Raw genomic sequence first — 20,373 nt, 5'->3', positions numbered from 1 at the left:
TGCAACTGAAATGTAAATATTAAATATTATGTACAAATTGTAAGATTGTATCTAAGTACATCAAACTAATAGAGGTAAACAGACTCATGCACATGAAAGTGATGCTATTATCTTATTTATTTTTATTTTTTGAAATAATTTTGTTACAACCTACTTATTTACACTCCTCAGCTTGGCCCTTATGGAGGAGTGGCATAAACGTGTGTGAGTTCCTGGATATGGCTAATAATACAGTCGGCTTCAAAGACATGAGTGTTGTAGTTCACTGTTAAGTCAACTGAAGTAGACTCTGGTCCCTTAAGTAGCACCACGCATACATTTAGCCAGCTGAAGACGGAATGATTCCTACTCACATTAACTATAGACTCCTTAGTTTGAGCCATGTCCGAGATAACCCCATCAGTCACAATCAGGAGCACAAAATACTGGGAGCCATCCTTTACGGAAGCAGCATATCTGAAAGGCAGCAAAAAGGTAAAAAATACCACAGAAAACAAAACAGTTCCTCTCTACATGATAGTTGCAAAACATAACTTTGGTCAACAAACTTTTTAATCATAAGAAAATATTTAAACATATGTTGGGAGACTGTATTATACAAATTCTCAACTACACATTTTTCTGAAACAGCGGATTAGAGTAACAGCAACGTTACTGCACGCTGGCACACAGAAACACCTGGCTGCCTTAGAAATTCATTCACTGCTAAGAGGTGAGCTGGATGGTATGTTAGCACACAGGAATGGACAGAGCTTTGGAATAAACATCTTGACTAAGCAACACATTATGTGTATGATAAATTACATACTTCAGTATAAATTATGTAAGCTATCTGAACTGTATTTTCTCACGTTTAAAATCAAGGTAAGCCAGCTTTGTACTGTTAAAAAAATTGCATGTATGGTACTAAATATATATATACCTAACTGGTAGATTATATGTATAGTAGAGCATATAAAGGATTGATTTTTGTTTTGGAACTAGATACTGTGATGGTTGCACAATATTGTGAACACGCTGAATATCGCTGAACCGTACATTTTAATACGTTTAGGTTTATGTCATGTGAATTTCACCTGAAAAAAAAAAACACAACAGAAGAAACATTCTGGCCTATCTATAGTTCAAGTTCCTACATGTTAAACTGATGAAAGATGAGAAGAAAAATTATAGCAAACAAAAACAAAAACTAGGGATGTAATAAGAACATGTTCCAGTACTTGTTTTCTATCCTCTATTGCAAAATTATCACCAAAGAATACTCAGAAATTTAGAGGGGAATTTTATAACTATGTTATATTTATCTGTTTTTCTATCGCATTCTACATGCTGGCTACCTAGATTATATTCTCAATAGGATCACTTTTTATGACTTCTAGTACATAACTGGCATGCCAGTCATATCTAGTAATGAGCAAGCATTATGGTGCTCTTAGGAGACAGATAGTTAACAAGAAGACTTTGGTCTGCTTTCTGTAAAAATCGAGTAAATCATAGAAAACTTGGGTTCAAGAAAATTTCGATTGATGACCAATGAAGTTCCCTCCCGTACCTGATGGGCTCTAAGTAACCAAGTCTGAACAGCTTGGGGACAAACCAGTAGCATAGTATGTCAGGGCAAAACTTATTTCTTGTAGAACAGAATTGATAACTATATGAAGAAGAGAACTATTTACAACTTTGCCATACACAAGAGAAACTAATCATTGCTCATGCTGTCAATAAAACTGACTGGAAATTTTGTAGGTTGATGAAGAGAATACAGTAAGTGGCATGTTCATACACTGTAGAGCCAGTTCAAAATAGCATGGAACTCATTCCACCACATACAGTCAAAAATGCCCCCACAACATTGAACAAGTGATCTTGGACATTAAGGAATTTATATTAATTTGATGGTCACACAAGCAATGGAAAATCCAAACCAGGTATGAGCCTATTTTCCTATTTTGCACTTAATTTTTTTCTTAAGAAAAGAAGTAGGATAACCTCCCTTAGGAATTCATTTAAAAAAAATTTAAATGCCATTATTTTACAAAAGCATTTCTTACTGACTGCGTCAAAATTGAGGTTTTATCTTTCATGTGATTAAAGGGAGGCTATAAATAATAGTGAGAAAAGCTTCTTTGAGTACAACAGTATGACTTTTCTTACCAAATGATGCCCTTAATGGTGAGAAGTGATATGAAAAGTTGAGAATTATGCAGTCCTATAAAATACCACTTTAAGTGGCTTAACTGATCCTTTTATTTTTTGGTGTTTACTTTTTATTTCTCTTTCAACAGTTCTTGTTACCTATGAAGAAAGGCTCAGTTGTTATTACTATGCCTTTTTTTCCCTGAAGCTTTACTGAGGTATAATTGGTATATAAAAATGCATTGCACATAATTAATATATACAAGTTGCTGAGTTTGGACATATGTATACACTCATGTTATCATCAAAACCACCAAGGTTAATAAACATATCTGTTATCTCCAAAAGTTTCCTTGTGTCCCTTTTTCTGTGTGTGCTTGTAAAGAACATTTATCATGAAATCTACCCTCAAGCAATTTTTAAGTGCACACTATCTCATTGTTAACTAGAGGCACAAAGTTGTACAGCAGAGGTCCAGAATTGACTCATCTTGTATATCTGTAACTTTATACGCACTGAACAACTACTCCACATACCCTTTTCCCCGACTCCCTGGTAACCACCATTCTACTGTCTAACTTCTGTGTTTGACTATGTACTTTAGATGCCTCATCTAAGAGGAATTATGTCTTTCCATGACTGACTTAATTCCATAATATCCTCGAGGTCCATCCATGTTGTTGCAAATGGTAGAATTTCTTTTTTTTTTAAGGCTGAATAATATCTCATTGTATGTATATGCTACATCATATTTATTTTTATAGATTACATTTGTCAGTGTATACTTGTTTGTTTTCTTATCTTGGGTGTTGTGAATAATGCTCCAGACATCTCTTCCCAGTTCTGATTTCAGTTCTTTTCTGTATATACTCAGAAGTGGGACTGCTGGTAACTCAGTGCTTATTTTTGAGGAACCACTTTACTGCTTTTCATAACAGCTATACCAAGTTACATTCCCACCAACAGTGCACAAGGTTTCCAATCCTTCCACATCCTCACCGACACTTGCTATCTTCTGAATTTTTACTATAGCCACCCTGACAGGTGTGAGGTGACAGCTCATTGTGGTTATAAATTTGCATTTCCCTGATGATTAGCGGTGCTGAGCAACGTTACATATACTCACTGGCCATTTGTGTGTTTTCTTTGAAGAAATGTCTGTGCAAGTGGTCTGCTCATTTTAAAAATTGGGTTATTTGCTTTTTGCCATTGAGTTGCAGGAGTTCCTTATATATTCTGGAAATTAACCCATTATCAGGTATATAGTTCACAAATATTTTCTCAAGTTCCATAGGTTGCCTTTTCATTGGTTGACGGTTTTTGCTGTATAGTAACTTTTAAGCTTGATGTAGTCCCAGTTGCCTATTTTTTTTTTTTTTTTGCTTTCGTTGTTTTTGGTGCCATACCCAAGAAATCATGGCCAAGACCAATGTAGAAAATCTTTTCTCCTAAGTTTTCTTCTAGAAGTTTTACAGTTTCAGATTTAGGTTTAAGTCTTTAATTCTTTCTAAGTTAATTTTTATAAGTAGTGTAAGGTTAAGAGTCCAATTTCATTCTTTTGTATGTAGATAATCCAGTTTTCCCAATATAATTTCTGAAGAAATTATCCTTTCCCCATTGTGTATGCTTGGTATCATTTTCAAAGATCAGGTAACCGTAGATGTGTGTTTTTTTTATTCTGTACTCTCTATTTTGTGCCATTGATATATATGCCTATTTTAATGACAGTAGCTTGCTGTTTTGATTATTGTAGCTTTGTATTATATTTTAAAATCAGGCAGTGTTATGCCTCCATCTTTGTTCTTTCTTCCTGCTCAAGATCTGCTTTATTTGAAGTCTTTCGTGGTTCCATATAAATTTTAGAATTATTTTCTCTATTTCTGCAAAAAGTGCTTTTTGGGATTTTGATACGGATTTTACTCTATCTGTAGAACATTTTGGGTAGTATGGACACTTTAACAATATTGATGATAATATTATTATAATAATATGACAATCCATGAACATAGACTGCCTTTCCAGTTGTTTCTGCTTTCATCAACATTTTATAATTTCAGTGTAAAAGCATTTCACTTCCTTGTTTAACTTTATTCCTAAGTATTTTATTCTTTTTGGTGCTATTGAAAATAGAGTTGTTTTCTTAATTTCTCTTTCTTATAGTTAGTTGTTAGTGTATAGAATCAAAAAATTTTTGTTATGTTGATTGTATATCCTGCATACTGAATTCATTAGCTCTAAAAGGTCTTTTTATTTTTGTTTTGGGGTGGGTTTTTTTTTTTTTTTTTTTTTTTGCCTTGGGAGTTTTCTACATTAAAGATCATGTCATCACTTCTTCCTTTATGATTTGGGTGACTTTCATTTCTATTTCTTGCCTAATTGCTCTGGCTAGGACTTCCAGTAGTATGTCGAATTGAAGTTGGAGAATCCTTGTTCTAGATCTTAAAGCTCTGTTTTTTATCATTAAGTATGATATTAGCTGTGGGCCTTCCATAGAAAGCCTTTATTATGTTGATGCAAGTTCCTTCTGTACCTAATTTGTTGATAGTTTTTATCAAGAAAGGGTGTTGAATTCTGTCAAGTGCTTTTTCTGTATCTCTGGAGATGACTATGTGATTTTTGTCTTTCACTCTGTTAATGTGCTGTATCAGTTTTATTGATTTGCATATATTGAACTATCCCAACATTCCAGGGATAAATCCTACTTGGTCATGGTTTATGATTCTTTAATGTGTTCTTGAATTGTCTGCTAATAATTTATTGAGGATTTTTACGTACATGTTCATTAGGGATATTGGTCTGTAGTTTTCTCTTCTTGTGGTGTCTCTGTCTATGTTTGGTAACAGGGTGATACTGGCCTCATGAAATGAGTTTGGAAGTGTTCCCTCTTCTATTTTTTGGGAGGAGTTTGAATAAGAGTTGTATTGATTCTTATTTAAATGATAGGTAAAATTCACCTATGTAGCCATCTGGTCCTGGGTTTTTCTTTGTTGGGAGTTTTTTGATCACTGATTCAATCTCATAAGTTACTGGTCTGTGCAAGCTTTCTTTTTCTTGGATTTATTCTTGGTAGGTTGTAAGTTTTTAGGAGTTTATTCATTTCTCTTAAGTTGTCTGATTTGTTGGAGTCTAATTTTTATAACAATCCCTTATGATATAATTTTTTTTTATTTTTGTGACATCAGTTGTAATGTCTCTTCTTTCATTTCCAATTTTGAGTCATTTTCCCCCTTATTCTAGCTAAAGATTAATAGATTTTATCTTTTCAAAAAAACACAACTCTTAGTTTTGCCAGTATTTTTGTTGTGTTTCTAGTCTCTATTATATTTATTCTGCTCTAATTATCATTTAATTTTAATTATTATTTCCTTTCTTCTGCTAACTTGTCCTTAGTGTATTGTTCTTTTGAGGTGTAAGCTTAAGTCATTTGAGATTTTTCTTCTTTTTAAAAATGTGGTGTTATAATTATAAATTTCCCTCTTAACACTGCTTTTACTGTATCCCATCAGTTTTGGTATATTGTGTTTTCATTTTCATTTTTCTCATGATATTTTCTAATTTCCTGTTTGATTTCTTTTTGACTCAATGTCATTCAAGAGTCAGTTAATTTCCATTTATTTGTGAGTTTTGTGATTTCCTTTTGCTACTGATTTCTGACTTGTTTATTTCCATTGTGGTCAGAAAAGATACTTGGAATGACTTTATTCTTACATTTGTTGAGACTTGTTTTAGGACTTCGTGTGTGATCTGTCCTAGAGAATGTTCCACGTGTGGTTGAAAAGAATGTGTATTCTGCTGCTGTTGAATGTAATGTTCTGTATATGTCAGTTAGGTTCCATTTCGTCTACAGCACTGTTCAAGGTTGTGGTTTCCTTTTTCATTTTCTCCCTGGGTGATCTATGCATTATTGAAAGTGGAGTAGTGAAGTCTTCTAATACTGTTGTGTTGCCATTTCTACCTTCAAATATGTCAATTTAAAAAATATATATATTTAGGTGCTTTGATGCTGAGTTTATACGTATTTATAATTATTATATCATCCTGTTGGATTGAACCTTTAAAAAATTTGTTCTTTTTAATAAAATTGCATTTATTTAAGGTGTACAACATAATTTTATACACACACACACACACAGTGAAATGATTACTACAGTTAAGCTAATTAACATATCATGTCCTCACATAGTTACCATATTTTGGGGGCATACTCAGTGGACCTGAAATATACTCTATTTTAGCAAATTTCCAGCATTCAGGACATTATTTACTATAGTCATCATGAAATAACATGAGATCTCTGAACTGATTCATCCTATGTAATGCAACTTTGTACCCTGTGACCAGTGTCACCCTACTTCCCTTACCTCTCCACGCCTGTTAACCCGTTCTAACTTACTGCTTTGGCTTTAAGAAAATTACATATACATGAGATCATGTAGTTTTTAAACTTCTGTGTCTGGCTTATCTCACCTAGAAAAATCTCCAGGTTTAGCCATGTTGTTGCAAATGGCAGCCTGAATTGTATATATTATTTTATATAGTGATATATATATATCACATAAATTGCCCCTTTTATTATATAATGACCTTCTTTGTCTCTTGTGACAATTTATAACTTAAAGTTTATTTTGTCTGATGTAAGTATAGCCACTCTTGGCTTCTCTCTTTTGGTTACCATTTTCATGGAATATCTTTTTTTCCCCATTGCTTCATTTTCATCCAATGTATGTCCTTAAATCTAAGTTGAGTCTCTCATAGACAGCATATAATTGGGTTTTTCTTTTTTTTTCTATCACTTCAGCCACTTTATGTCTTTTGATTGGTGAATTTAATCCACTTACATTTTGGTTTTCTTTTGATTCACCATAAAGTATACCTAAGAGAAGAGGAGAATATATTCATACTGTTGGGAAAGTTAAAGGTAGAGTCTGAAGCAGATATAGAGAGAAACTCTGAGGTTTGTTGTTTTATCTTAAAAATTCATAGAAATTTTGCATTTTTATTTATGTTAAATATGTACTTGTATTAATGCTTTATGTCTTGACTTTGAAGAAAATTAAGGCTTTAGAAAAAATCTTGAGTTTATTGTGTGGCTCTCACTACTACTAGACACACTAATTTGAAAATAAACCACTTTTTACACAAAAACTACTCAATCTATTTTAGTCTTTGTCCTCATTAGCAGCATAAATCAATCTTTTTAAATAATTATTTTTATGATATTTGCTCTGCATATTGTCATACTGTTGCACTTTGCAAGGAAATCTAAATTTTAAACAAAACAATCTTTTGTAGTACCATTTCTTCTAATTTAGCTTATTTTTGAAAGTATTATATATTTATGATAAAGTAATTAAAATGCTACAGAAATGTATGAAGGAGAAAGTAGAGGCTGCTCATATCCCAGTTTTCTTCAAGGAAGTAACACTAATATATAGACTTGCAGAATCAAATTATTGTTTAAAGCTATTAAAGAAGCTTGCTTCTTCTGTTTTTCTTCAAATATAGGCAATCTATAATTTATATTTTAATGTTATTGTGACAGATCTTAGGGAGAGGTTAACTTTGTCAGGGTTTTGGAGTTTAAATACATTTCTTTGGAGTCTTTCTCAAGTAAGTTTCTGGGGTTTTTATAAAGTTCATAAATGGTTGTGGACTATTCTTTCAGCTCATTATTGGTTCACAGGAAAAGAGGGCAACAAGAAAAGATAAGAAACTGACTCACAGATGTTTTATTTAAGTGGCTTAATTTTGATATACACAGTGAATTGAATCTTCTCAAAATGGGATATATTTAAATATTTTAATACAAAGAAACATAGCAATTTTTATTACTAAGCTGTTATCCAAACTACTTTTGGTAGTGTACTGATGTGGCAAACAGTATTCACCATGACAATTGCATTGAGCATAGTGCCTAAGGTGAAGTGTTCAGTGATGTTTATTGTTTTGATTTTATTATTATTGATCATACAGATGAAGGAGATAAAACATAACACATTCTTTAGGTTAACTTGGAAATTAGTTAATGGAAATTCCTAAACATTAAATGTTATTTCCTGAAAAATGAAAATTAATTTTAGCTGGTTATCTGGATCTTGGAAATTTCTTAATGTCATGGAAAAAAAAATATAACAGTTTAGCTAAGTTAGAAATTGATAGATTCTTCTTAAAGACTGAAATGTGCCCAGCCTCAAAACAAGTAACTGGTTAGGCATAAAGAACAAATGAATAATATTAGGAAATAATAAATATTATTTTAGTCAAGTGAAAAAAAATAGTGAAATTTTATTTTCTTCAATGTGGAAAAGATCTATATGTAACAAGAAAGTAGGATCAAATTATTAAGTGCCCTGATAAATGAATACATAGAATGACATCATAGCCCAGAAGTAGCAGTTTTCTCTGACTTGAAGTGCAGTACATTTTAGAGAATTTGGAGGGAAATGAGGTTGTATGGGTGGGTGGTAATGGAAATTTTTGAATACCAAGCTAGAGTGTTAGAACTTAACACTTGTGACAAAGCATTACAATGGCTGTTGAGTAGAATTTTTACATCATCTGAATTGCTGTTCCTTGGACAGCTCTAGGAAAACGAGACCTGGGAAGGCAGGAAATTAGAGGTGGAGGGTTGGAAAGCCTCAGATCAGCACATAAAGACTTCAAGATTTGCAAATTTGATGCCTTGGGTCTGGACTATTTCACAATACTGTTACCTCATTAATATTATTTCAAAAGTCTTAAATGGATTTTAGTTCTAAAAATGAGCAAGAGCTTAAAATGATTATTCTTAAAAAGAGTAAGAATTAGCAGTCTTCAAAATGCTCAGAGAAAACTATTACAAATAACCATGCTTTTTACCAATATAGCAAACACACCTTTTTAAGAGGAAAAAACCAAGTGAATAAAAATATGGATGTGTATTTGCTTTTGACTTTATAAAAAATTATTTTAATGACAAATGTAACATATACAGAACTCGCTTATTAGACATTTGTTGAATACTTAACTCTTAATGATGGGCATGGTGAAGCACTGTTGAAGAGTGATAAAATGCAAGTGTTTTATATAAAAGCCATACACACTGGAATGGTACCTCACTTGATTTAGAAACAAACAGTTGTCTTAAACTATTTGTTCAAAAACTTTTTGTTCTTGAAAAAAGTAGCTTCTCTTGCAGTTGACAAATTTTTTAGATGATAATTTTGGGTCAGACAGAAATTGTCTTAATAAAAACTTAAATGTAAAATTAAATGTAACTCTCAAAAATTAGAAAAAAGGAGAAAGGTCTTTTCAGATAGATTCATAGTAAGAGACAGATGCATGGAACTTCACATTGTATTAGAAGGAAAAGATGATTCTCCCAAAGTCATATCTTACTGTATTTCTTATTTTCTTTTATCACAAATAACAATAAAGGATTATTAGATCACATATTATTTTCAAGAGTCTGAAAGTGTTAGTTGGCAACTAACCTTACGTTTAAGAATTTTTAAAATGCTGGACAAAACATAAAAAATGGTCATATAACAGTGTGGAGCCTGTAGTTTTAAGTGATACAGAAATGCACCTAGAAATTTTATATCTAAAAGTTTAACTTTTAGCGGAGAGATACAGCAGGACAAAATCTATCAAATTAATTGGTAAGCACTGATGAGAACACTTAATAACTAGCATCAGTTTACAAAAAATAAATTCTATCTTTTTTTTTATCTTTTTATTAAAAAACAGTGATGAGTATAATAGTGTGTAAGAGATAGTAAGAGTCAAGTATAATTTATCTTGCATTAGTATTATTTTTGATTCTCCTTTATTTGACAGCCATCCAAAAAACCAGGAACAGAAAGCACAGGTTAACACTACTTATATGGGCGAATACAATGAGCTAGGATGGATTTTTCAAATGACAGATAATGACCCACTAGTGAATTTTGAAATCGATTTTGTGGGTCAAGATCTTCATTTAAAAAAGTAATAGAAAAATAATAGGATAGAAATAAGAGAAAATATGAGAAAAGGATAAGTATTATTTTATAATCTTTTAGTTGTGTGTGTCCAGAGTGGAGATATAAAATTCGTAATTCAGTACAGATTGTGGATGAAAATATTTGAAAAAACCTGAGCTAAAGGGTCACACTCAGAGGATTTCATCAATGTATCACTGTCTACCTGAGGTGGAGTTCCATGGGAGAGTCCACTGGGGTCAGCTCTGGGTGCAGGGGTATTTTAGCATCTTGTCTATGTCCCAGATAATGAAAAGTAGAACACTTATGATGTCCAACAGGGAGATGGTGAAGTACCAGAACCTTCAAGTAAAGAACTGAGGTTTCATGTTGCCTTTGAATACTGATAAACTGATCCAAATGCAGTATTTTTTTTTTCAAGTTTTGGCTACATATTCAGAAAAAATGAGCCTTATACTTTTTTGACTATCTAAAAATAAAGCAGGATTTCATACGATTTGCAACTGGGTTAACACAAACTGTTTAGGGATTTTAAAACTGGTGTCTAATTTACTTATGCATTCATGAAAAAAATGATAAGCAAGTGTATATAGACTTTTACATTAATTTTTTTTTCTAGAACATGTACTTGAATCATAAGCAATTATGTTCTGATCTCAATACTATGTACTATTTATAGGTAGAGCTCTGGGAATTTATAAAATTAGCTGCTATATTAATTTCAAAGAGGTTAAAATAATGTGCCCTATATATCACTGAAAGGCTTCAGCTGTCTTCATAGAATTCAGTCTCATTATTTCTGTGCTACTATGGAGTATGAGATTAGATATGAATGATTTACATGCAGTTGAGATCATGAAGAATATTGCTCTTAAGGATGCCTTTTCAATGAAAAAAACGTATTTCTTGGTCGAACAAATGCAGATCCTAACATAACCCAGTGTGTTCCATCACTTGAGATTTTCATATAAAGCTCTTACTGAAGTATCAGGGTAGCTCAGTGGAGACTTTCTACTGTGTATCTTCTCCCTCACTTTACTGGAGGTAAATTAGAAGAAAACAACTTTCATTTGTGGAGTCATGCCAACAATAATGTTATGATTTCACTGTAGTCCTGTATACCAGGATATATAACTTATCTACTTCCACTTACCTTGCTACATGATTAATTACAGGAGCAAAGTTGGTTGGCCCATACAGTTGTACAGATTTCAGACTCCTATAATAAGCCTCCATCACACCCTCAATGCCATCACAGTAGGGGTTTTGAGGGTTCCCATTCTGCAAAGTTACAGGCAAAAGAAAGTAAAAAATTAATAGTGAGTGTCTATAAAGATGAACTGAAAAAGAGAATGATACACGTTGAGACTCATAAAGATCTTCCTGGAAGAAAACAAATAGCAAAAAATAATAATAAATTAAGTAGTCAGCAATAGACAATAAAATATTACACTGGTTGTGATATGATGCCATGTGCAATCATTAAAAATAAATCTTATGCAAAAAATGGCAGGAGAAAATTCTAAAAATCTTGAGAACCTGAATATCACAACATTTTACAATGAATAGTGTCTTATTTTTACACAGGGTCTTTGTACATATAGAGATGAACATATAAAAATCTAAAAAGAAGGAAACAAAATATTAATAGTGGCTACCTCTGGGTGGTTATGTAATTGTTGACTTTCATTTCATTGTTTAAACTATTCTATACTTTCCAAATTTTCTGCAGTGATGTATTAAAATCAGAAAAAAATTTTATCAATTCAGTTTTGTTTTATAGAAATGAAAATGTAAAATTATCACCACATGCACATTTTTTGGCCACAATTGATAACCTCACCTAAAGGAGTTAGAGGAAATGTAATTTGATGTGAGAAGCATCCAGACAAGGTAGAAGGAAAAGAATCAAAGAAACATACACATATTGTTCAAGGGAATTGGAGCTTGCCACTCCGCAGGCAAGTACCCACAAGGGCAACTTTAAACCTGGAGACCTAGTCCGGCTTCTCATACCTTGAATGCTCTTGTTATTATTAGGTTGAATGCTCCACGTCCAGATTCTACAAATAAGGCAGTGTTATCTATTCCTCTGTAGCAAATTACGGCCCCCCCCCCCCAATTTATGGCTTAACACAGTAGGCATTTATTGTTTCATACAATGTTTTTAGGTGTCAGGAATCCAGGAGCAGCTTAGCCAGGTGGCTTTTGCTCAGGGTCTCTCAAGACCTTAAGATCAAGAAGCTGACCTGGGCTGCAGTCATCTGAAAACCTACCCAGAGCTAGAGAGCCTGTTTCCAAGAAGGCTCACTCACATGGCCTGCTGGCAGCAGGCCAACATGACCTCTGCACAGGGCTGCTTGAGTGTTCTTGCAACATGGCTGCTAACTTTCCTGGAATAAGTGATCCGGGAAAGAGCAAGCCCCTACCTGCTTATATTGCACAGTATGACTTCTACTTTAATCTATATTTGTTAGAAATGAGTCACCCACTGTAGCCCACACTCAAGGGAAGCAGAATTAGGCTCCCCCTCTGGAAGGGGGAAACATAAAAAATTTATAGATATGTAGAGATATATAAACACTAGGGTCAGTACATGCTTAAACATAGTTAGATGTAATTTTAGCATGTATGCTTTTACCTGAATAATCAAAAGTGACTGATAATTTATGACTTAAATTTGTTGAATTCTATATACTAAGCTTTATATTAAAATATTTACATGCATTATATAATTTTTATACCAACTGTAAAAAAGTAGATCAAATGCTATCATTATCTTCACTAGACAGATGAAGAAACTGAGGCACTGAGAGCTTAAATACTGTGCCCAAAGTCATGCAACACCAGTAACAGAGCCAGTATTTGAACCCACCATAGTCTAGTCTAACCCCAGAGCCCCACCTCAACCACCACTGTGCGACATCCTAAGCATTTTGAAAGACTGAGGATCTTAGGAAACTAACTCTGGTATTACCAACCACTTCAGTTTTGTCACTTGTGAGAGAAGAATTGATGCCCCCTTTGCCCTTTTAATTTTGTCTTTTTCTTCAAACTTTTTTTTTATTAATGAACCCTTATGTAAATTTTTAAAAGCATAAATAATTCTTTATAAAATTGGTCACATGAATTGATTGAAATTAAAACTAAAGGTTTAATATTTAACAGAAAGCAGTAAATGGTTGGTTTTGATGTTAATCTGAGCTGACCTATTTAACCTTCCTTTTAAATAAAATTTTACAGTGTTCTTTTCTCTTACCAAGGCATGAAGCTAATTAAAATTAAAACTCATTATTGATTTTAGGCATATAAAAATGTATTCCATATCTGTCTTAAGGGAACAATTACAAACCACGATAGTTTAGAGTTACTTTTTGATCAGCATTTTAACATTCTGACTGAGGGGGATTTATACTTCTCTAAAACTATGTATTTCCTTTATCCCTCTGGAATTGAAATGATAACAAGGTCACTACTGTCCCTACCATTTCATGTTATCTTGATAGAAAGATTAAAAAAATCTTTTTAAAAACTCATTTCATAAAATAATTATGTGGAGAATTAGTTTTTGCTTGTTAAGACAAATTAAAATAAGTTTATGCGTGGATCTAACACAAAAGTAAAAACACAATGTTCTCGAAAGTAAGTGCATCCAATCTTGTTTATTAATGAAGAGGGCAATCAATACCCTACTTTACATTTCCCTTTTAATTAACAGCCTTTTCCACTCGTGATGAATTGATTTGTAGAGCACACAGAAAGTATAAAGAACAGAATTCCAAATGAGAAATAACCCCACACGCAGACTTAAGTGAGGAGTGTCCAGCTCTCACCCATTTTCCCCTCCATTTGGCTCCCCAAGGGATTGTACTGGGGATTCAGATTCACTTCTGGAAGAGAGGCTTATGGTCTCTGTTGCTCCCCATAGCCCATAACACTTTACAGTGGGGCCAACATGCTGGCAACATGAAGAGAGCTATAAGGAGCTTTACTCTCTGAAATGTATCTGTTGCTGCCCAGAGATTCCTTACCATAGGGAAAAGCTGAGAGAATTCTCTATTTTTATTCAATAAACAAGTATCTATTGAGCTTCTATTTTATGGATGCAGTGTTAAAGACCTTTGGTTATTCTACTGTTAGCATTTAGTTGGAAGAAAAGGTGTACACACAAATGTAAGTATAGATTTCTATAAATGCCAAAATAAGTGAAGAGTATGCAAGTGTTTTTAGATATTTGGTAAATAAACAAGTATATATTGTATAGCACCAGGAAATATATTCAATATCTTGTAGTAGCTTATGGTGAAAAAGAATATGAAAATGAATATATGTATATTCATGTATGACTGAAGAATTGTGCTGTACACCAGAAATTGACACAACATTGTAAACTGACTATACCTCGATAAAAAAAAAAACAGATATTTGGTAGGAGAAATCACATGGACATATGTAGCATTTGTCTCTATTGATCAATGCATAAGACCTTTTAAGGGTCACTGGCCCCAAGCCCATTAGAAATACTTTCTCTAAAGCCCTGCACTTTTGTATTTTTAGTTATAACACTGGAAGGCGTCATCAAGAACCACAGTAAGACATGACATTCATTCCACAACAGGAAGTGCTCAAGTGGTGATACTGGTATTTTTCCTTTCTTTTTCCATTCCCTTTTCTTTTTCCACTACATCTATTCTTACACGTATTTCATACTAAAAGCTGGGGTTTACCTTACACATTTTTGATTGAGTAAAGCTCAGTTTCAAGATTTGTGCTAGCCCCAAAATCACCAACTAGAGATTGTTAACTTTACAAAGGGCCTCCCCTCCCCTGCTAGATGGATGATTATTTGAACTTGGTGTGATTAACAGATTAACGACTGCGACTCTGTATCACAGATTCTTACCCTAGAAAGATGAGGGTTTGTTAACATTGGATAGTACACTAATTGGCAGATTGACAGGGACTGAAGTTTGTCTACTTGCTATTTTTGGCACCTCCAGGTGTGTGTTGCAGTAAATTAGGGTGAAGTTAACATAGAAACCATATGGAATACTATCTCCCTGAAGACCTATTATTTAACCTTTGCCTGCCTTACTTATCCAAGAAAACGGAAGTGCTTTGAAAAAAATGATAGTCATATATTTAGTAGGTAACAGTAAGGCTGACGCATCACCATCATTGTCATCATCATCAACATCATCGTTGTTTTCAACAATTTTAGAAATGATTTTTCACAAATTTAAAGGGGTATGATCTCTATCCTGTAAATACTTGAGTTGGGTTCAAAGAACCATTTAAGATGCAAATAATAAAAAAGTGTCTCCTTTATACAGGTTTAGTTACAGGGAGTGAATGTCGAGGTAGGAAAAGCAGAAAAGGAGAGAATTAGAGGGAGAGAAAAAGGAAAAAAAAATCATACACAAAGGTGAGAAGAAACTATGGAAGGAAAATTAATAAAGCTCATTTATTTCAACATAATGATTCCTTTTCTTAGGCATTAAAATAGTTCATGACCCTTTTCCTGAGGCACTTAAGCCATGAGTCATATTCATGGTTTTATAAGTTTCTGGGAGAATTTAATTCTCTAAGACACAACAAAATCCCAACAGATATTCATTTTATATGACATTTGGGGTTGTAGCATGTGGACGATTTCATAGAAGAAAGAAACCCTCCAGCAACCTTTCCTGAAATTGTGTGGGTGATGGAATATAAAAAACAAGAATAAGTGTAGGAAAAAAAAGGTAAAATACAAGCTCTTAAAATATATTTACGGAAGATGAAGTTTAATCATATAAAAGCTTGTGGAAGTATGTGTGTGTATAAAATATATAATGGTGTTAAGAAAGCACATATCTGAGAGGTAGGATTACAGGTACTTTTATAAAATGTGGTTTAGTAGTGGTTAAGAGCATGGATTCTAAAATAAAACTAATCTGGGTCCAAGTCCTGTCCTCTGGAAACCTGGTTAGCTTCTATGACTCTGACCTAAGTTATACAACTCTTGGGGGTTCTCTTTTCGCTGTATTTAATATGAGTGGCTCTTGATAGAATAGTGTGATGTGACAGTCATGATATAAGTCATGATGTACCTAACACATGAGAATGTTATGAGGATTATGTAAGAAATGAGTATGAAGTACCACACTTGATGCTCAGTAATTACTCATAAATGATTGTATTATTGTTTATTTTTACCTATTTTTCTTGCAGAACTTATAAAAAATCTCATACATTTATAATAAGAATAAGAACAAAATAGATCTGCAAAAATATTGGGCATGGAAGAGTTTACTTTTATAATACATAGGGTAGGGCAGGGAAACATTTCTATTAGGAAAAGCTAAAATTTTCCCAAACATTTTTTTCTACCCTGATTTTTCATCAGAAAATGCAAGTGAAAGTAAGGTTGATTGGGCCTATAAGCACTATCTGTATGAGGTTTATTTTGAAGGTAAAATGCAGTACATTGCTTATTTGTAATCATATAGTATGGAGTAGATCTATGTAACTGAACATTAAATTGAGAAATATTTATTCCAGTCATATCTCCTCTGTTATACTGAAACCATAATTAATTATAGTCATAATTATTGCATCACATTTGAAAAAACTAATTCCAGCCTTTGTATTTGAAAAGAAATGACATTTTAGAAGATGGTAAATTAAGGAGAGCTATGCATTCTTTGATACCCCTCCCACTGAGAGGTGAAGGTTATTTCCCCTACCTTGAAACTGTGCTAAATTTAGTAACTTGCTTGACCAAAAGAATGTAGGAGAAAAAACTTTCTGGGACTTCCAAGGCTATGGCATAAAGAGCCCTGTAGTTTCTGCGCCAGCCTTTTAGAATACTTGCTTTGGGGAAGGTGGCTGCTGTGTAAGAAATCTGACTACCTTGGGACCACTGCACCATGATGAAACTCGTGGTAACCATGTGGACAGGCTGCATGTAGAAAGAAGGGAAGATGTCTAGGCAATCCAGCTAGGATTCAGCTGGGCAACCCTAAGGATTCAGCCATCCTTTGGTATCAAATATAGCAAATGAGCCACCTTAATAGACATATTAGCTCCAGGAGATATGACATGGAGAGGAACTTAAGAGTCTAACCAACAGCCAGAATGAAATCCAGATATATGGCTCCAGTAGAAGAACTCCAGCTATCTCCAGCCAATCAAGCCATCCAAGGTGAGGCGCCATACATCTTAAAGAAACGTACCATCCACCATTGTATTCTGCCCAGTTCTTGACCCACAAATCATGAATACAGTGGAATATATTGGTTTATGTCTCTAAGTTTTAGGGAGGTTTGGTATGCAGAAACAGATAACCAGAATAGAGCCCCTATTTATAAATCAGAGGCACTTCAGGTATATTTACTACTAATCTGTTTAACTGTCTTTTTTTTCCCATTAATCACACACTCCTAAACCAATCATTTACCAAAACTGAGCTGAATGTATAGTCCCAAGAACTTGCTACATGAGTGATCACAACACAAGCAGTGAACTAATAAAAAGATCCAACTTTTTTTTTCCCCCAAAGTATCAATCCTTGCCATGTATTCTTACCAAAGCAAACTCATGAGATATCCTTCCATCTGGAGGCAGTTTTGCACCAAAACCTAAAGCTGGGAACATTTTATCACTGTCATAGTCTTGAACGATTTCTCCCACTGCTTTCAGTGCCATACCATAGGCATTCAGCTGATAAGGATTCATGTAGTGGAGAGAAGTTGGCTGGGCAGGGTTGCCTGATGACAGAAAAAAATATTTCAAACATAAGTGATCAGGCTAAAGATAAAACTTTTGGACAATTTTCTTGATACCTATTTCAGATTGAAATACTAAAAATTATGTTTTTCTGCCTACATTCATAGTATGTTAAATAGTTTCTTTTGGATAGAGATTGACATAGTGATATTTATTACATTAGACCAGACATGTAGAAAGTTTCTCAAATATATGCTAACCATATGCAGATTTTTTCAGAAATGATTTTTCATTGTCAATGCCACAGGCTATTTTTGAGTTTCAGCCTCAAAAGAAGCATAAGAGTATTTTTGTTAATCTTATTTTATTGTAATCTTTTATTTTTAAAAAGTTGGGTGCCTTTAGCTTGAATCTTTATGCCTATAGTCAGAGACCCCAACTGATTTAATGGGCTTCAATAATTCTGAAGCCTTCTTAAAGTTGTCTCACAAACATAAATTGATTATTTGAGCCATATCCTAATTTAATCACTTTAAAAAAAGTAAGAGCATAATGATTTTGAAATTCATGCTAATTAAATATCTAGATCTGAAAAAAATTATTCAGCTTCTAACTAGACATTAAGCTAGGAGCCCAAAGCCTCAAAGTCTTGCCATTTCCAGGACAACAACTATAAAAGCCTGTAATAAATCCTACCACAGTGTTTACTGGGAAGACGAAATAAGATTATGTATGAGGAAGTGATTAAAAATTATAAAGCACCATAGAAATATAAAGTTTAACTACTACTATTATTATCTGGGTCATCCACAAGGTTCTGAATTTTCAATATGCTATGTTGTGGGATATTGTATTTGAATAAAGATGAATTTGAGAGATAAACTAATGTATGTGCTACCACTTAAACACACTGAGATTCACATTCACTTGCCCTAATTATCAGCACAAAGGCAGCCTGAAAGTCCATTTAGTTTTTTAAATGAAAATGGAAATTAAATGGGACTTGTAATAGCTCATAAAGCTCAATCTACATTAAAATATTGCCTGAAGAAGGAAAGCCTCAAGGCATAGGTTTTTTTTGATAGGGGGAAAAAAATAATAATGCCTTGAGATCCAAAGAGTAACAAAATGAAGGAAAGATCTCCCTTTGTTTTATAATGCATATAATAGTACACAGAACATTTTTGGTTTAAAAATAATTCATTGTGTAAATGCATTTGTATTTCCAAAGGGTTACCAGCATTCAAGGGCTGTTTCCACATGACAAAATTTCTAAAATAAGTGTCTTCTGACCAAGATGGGCCTTAATGTTCCCCTCAGCTGGACTAACTTTGAGAAAGGTTTCTCCTGACTATCGGCCCAATAGTCAGGAGAAATTGCAAATTCCTTCTCTGCTCCTTTGAGATGCAAATTTTACTATAATCCTGCCTGCCATGTCTGTCTCAGGGACCTGGGAGCTATCCCTTTGAAATGTAATCATCAAGAAAGACAGAACCTAGTCTCTGTGGGCCAGTAGGAGCCTGAGTGGGAATTAGTTAACATAGCCGGCCTAATTCACACAGGCCAGCTCCCCCTGCAGCATCCCTCAGTCCTTTCCCACTAGTTCACCACAGCACTTAAAAACCCTTTCACCTTTTGTTTTGGAAGAACTGAATTCAGTTTCTCTTTTCTATCTCAATAGCTTTAATCTCTATTGCAAAAGTCCTGAGTGAAGTTTTCCTTAGCTGTTTAACTTACCTGGTGCAATTTTCTTTTGACACTTCTTTCTGAAGTCAGGATTTGGCTTCTTGGTCAAAAGCCCATTGGAGACAGAGCTAAACAATACTACTACTTGGCCAAGTGGTTATTTGACACAACTCTCAAATATAAGAAGATCTGTTACCCAATGGTGGCAATATGCAACTAATTCTATTTCTCTGAGAAAACCACAATTTACAAAGTTAAAAAAAATTCCACTAATATCCCAGCATATCTAAACATGTTAGCCTATCATGCGTAACAGACCTCATCCTACCCGTTCAGAGATGTTCTCTTTCCAGCATCTTCATCCAGCCCAACCTCTTCACTATTCCACTGATATCTTCCTTTCCATCCCTACCTCTCAGTTTGCGATTCTATCCTGAAATTCACTTTCTCCTCCTCGAGCTTGGGTCTCACATGCAGACAATCTTCTTTATTTATTCCAGCCCTTATTAACTGTCTTTTCTCTCCTACTCTTATGCACTTGTGTTCTGCACCACAAAATTCAGCAATTCTTTGAATCTGGGACCATGTTTGTACCACATCTGTATCAGTAGCAATGCATACGAAAAATGAACTTGTAGTAGGTTGATAACATTGGGTTGTCAGCTAGTAACAATAATTATAAGAGCATGAAATCTAACATGAACTTACTTCATATCTCACTTAATCTCTTTTTAATAAACCTACAACATAGGTACTTTTATTACACCCATTTTTCAGATTAAATAACTTGCCCGAATCACACAGTAATAATGGGTCAAACTAGAATATGAATCTTGTTAGATTTTATAGGCCTTACTCTTAGCTAGAATTCTTTGCTTAA

General features: G+C 33.7%; 1 protein-coding gene across 4 annotated transcripts in view; it reads right to left on the bottom strand.

Moving 5' to 3' along the window:
* Window positions 1-20,373, bottom strand: part of CPNE8 (copine 8) — a 185,781-nt gene that overhangs the window by 30,342 nt on the left and 135,066 nt on the right. For all 4 annotated transcript variants that reach the window (XM_032493309.1, XM_032493310.1, XM_006184230.3 and 1 more), the window contains 3 exons: window positions 17,667-17,848; window positions 11,251-11,378; window positions 354-456 (listed from right to left, as the gene is read on the bottom strand). In XM_032493309.1, coding sequence (XP_032349200.1) covers window positions 354-456; window positions 11,251-11,378; window positions 17,667-17,848 — 413 coding nt within the window. The remainder of the gene's footprint in view (window positions 1-353; window positions 457-11,250; window positions 11,379-17,666; window positions 17,849-20,373) is intronic.

The sequence above is a fragment of the Camelus ferus genome, chromosome 12, assembly GCF_009834535.1.
Source record: "Camelus ferus isolate YT-003-E chromosome 12, BCGSAC_Cfer_1.0, whole genome shotgun sequence".
Lineage (NCBI taxonomy): Eukaryota > Metazoa > Chordata > Mammalia > Artiodactyla > Camelidae > Camelus > Camelus ferus.
The sequence above is the reverse complement of the archived record's forward strand: the minus strand, read 5'-3'. Positions and strand labels throughout refer to the sequence as shown.